General features: G+C 40.1%; 1 protein-coding gene across 1 annotated transcript in view; it reads left to right on the top strand.

Annotated features, from left to right (window-relative positions):
* Window positions 1-1,201, top strand: part of LOC102774019 (small integral membrane protein 10-like protein 2A) — an 8,680-nt gene extending 7,479 nt beyond the window's left edge. Inside the window, exon 2 of the mRNA XM_006770918.2 lies at window positions 1,139-1,201. Within this exon, the coding sequence (XP_006770981.1) occupies window positions 1,139-1,201 (63 nt within the window). The remainder of the gene's footprint in view (window positions 1-1,138) is intronic.
* The last annotated feature ends 501 nt before the right edge of the window (window positions 1,202-1,702 follow it).

Genomic DNA, 1,702 nt, shown 5'->3' with positions numbered 1-1,702 from the left:
ACCATGTTAATATTCTCTGCAGCCTAGTCACACAGAGTGATATCATGTACTCCCTGAGATCACGCACTGAGGAGCATCATCTCTGAGGCATTCTTCCAAATAATGCACAACTTTGATCTAATCACCAGAAAACCCAATGCACACTCCCTACCTCTTAGTGCCTCTCCTGCAGGGTCTGTGACCATCAAGGTCTGGCCAATGAGGGTGCAGCAGGAGGGTGGGACCCTGGGCCACTAATGGGTAGTGGCCAGGGCTGTCTTGGCTCCTCCCATCATTGGGAAAGGCACAAATATGGTGGTCAGTGGGCTGGGGTCTGGGCCCTGTCTGCGCTTCAGGAGATAGAGGGGTTTCTCTGTAAGGTCACTGAGAGGATGGGAGGTGCAGCTTTTTAAGCAGGGCTGCAACCCTAGAAGAGGCTGGTCGCTCCACACCACCAACACTAGGATTCCGTTTTTTCTGCCTCATAGACAGCATTCTCGAATGCAAAGTAGAGAGACCAGGCAAGACCTGGTGCAAACACCTTAGAGATACATACCATAACCAAGTGGAATTTAGCCCAGGTTCAAAGTTAGTTTAACATCTGAAAATCAATAAATATGATTTCTCAATAAGTTAAACTTAGACTTACCGTGTGATCTAGTAATTCCCCTCTTAGATATGCACCCCCAAAATGAAATTAGGTTTTCAAATAAAACTTGTACATGAATGTACACAGTGTCATTATTCAAAATGGCCAAATGGTGGAAACAACACACCTTTATCTACATTATTACTGCCGGGGGCAGGAGGGGAGACGGAGATGTCCATTGCAATAAATGTATAAAACAGATTTGACAGAAAACATATTTGACATAATCCAACACCCACTCATTATAAAAAAATGTTCAATAAATTTAGACTAGAAAGGAATGTCCTCAACCTAATAAAAATTGTCTACATAAACTCCCAGTGTGCATAATAATTAATGGTGAAAGAATGAATATTTTCCCTAATATTGGGAACTATGCAGGATGTCCACTTTCACCTTTTCTATTCAGCATTGTTTTGGAGGTTCTAGCCAGTGGAATAAGTGCCCCCATCCACTAAAATAAAACCATTCTTATTGAAAAGGAATAAATAAAAATTTCTTTATTCACAGATGATCCTATATGTAGAAAATCCCAAGAAATGCACGTACACAAAAAAGCTGCTAGATCCATAAAGAAATTTAGCAAGGCCAGGAAGCACATGATCAATAGTAAAATGTTGATTTTATTTCTGTATACTGGTGACAAAAATTCCAAAAATGAAATTAAGAAAATAATTTGTCACAATAGCCTTATAAAGAATAAAACACTTATGTGGCCCAGTTGGTTGGGTGTCATCCCATGCATTGAAAGGTTGCTGGTTTGATTCTGGGTCAGGGCACAAACACAGATTGAGGGCGCATCCCTGGTAGGGTGCGTGCAGGAGGCAGCAGATTGATGTTACGCTTTCACATCCATGTTTCTCTCTTCTCCCTTCCTCTCTCTCACTACAAATCAGTAAGCGATTCTTTAAAAAAAGAATAAAACACTTAGGCATAAGTATTATAAACTATGCACAAAACCTGAATACTAAAAACTACAAAACATTTCTAGGAAGATTTAAATAAGCTATTAACAAGGACATTTCATGGATTGGGTAACTCAATATTGTCAAGATGGCAATCTTCCCCAAATTT

This window comes from Myotis davidii, unplaced genomic scaffold (assembly GCF_000327345.1).
Source record: "Myotis davidii unplaced genomic scaffold, ASM32734v1 scaffold1465, whole genome shotgun sequence".
Taxonomy (NCBI): domain Eukaryota; kingdom Metazoa; phylum Chordata; class Mammalia; order Chiroptera; family Vespertilionidae; genus Myotis; species Myotis davidii.
The sequence above is the reverse complement of the archived record's forward strand: the minus strand, read 5'-3'. Positions and strand labels throughout refer to the sequence as shown.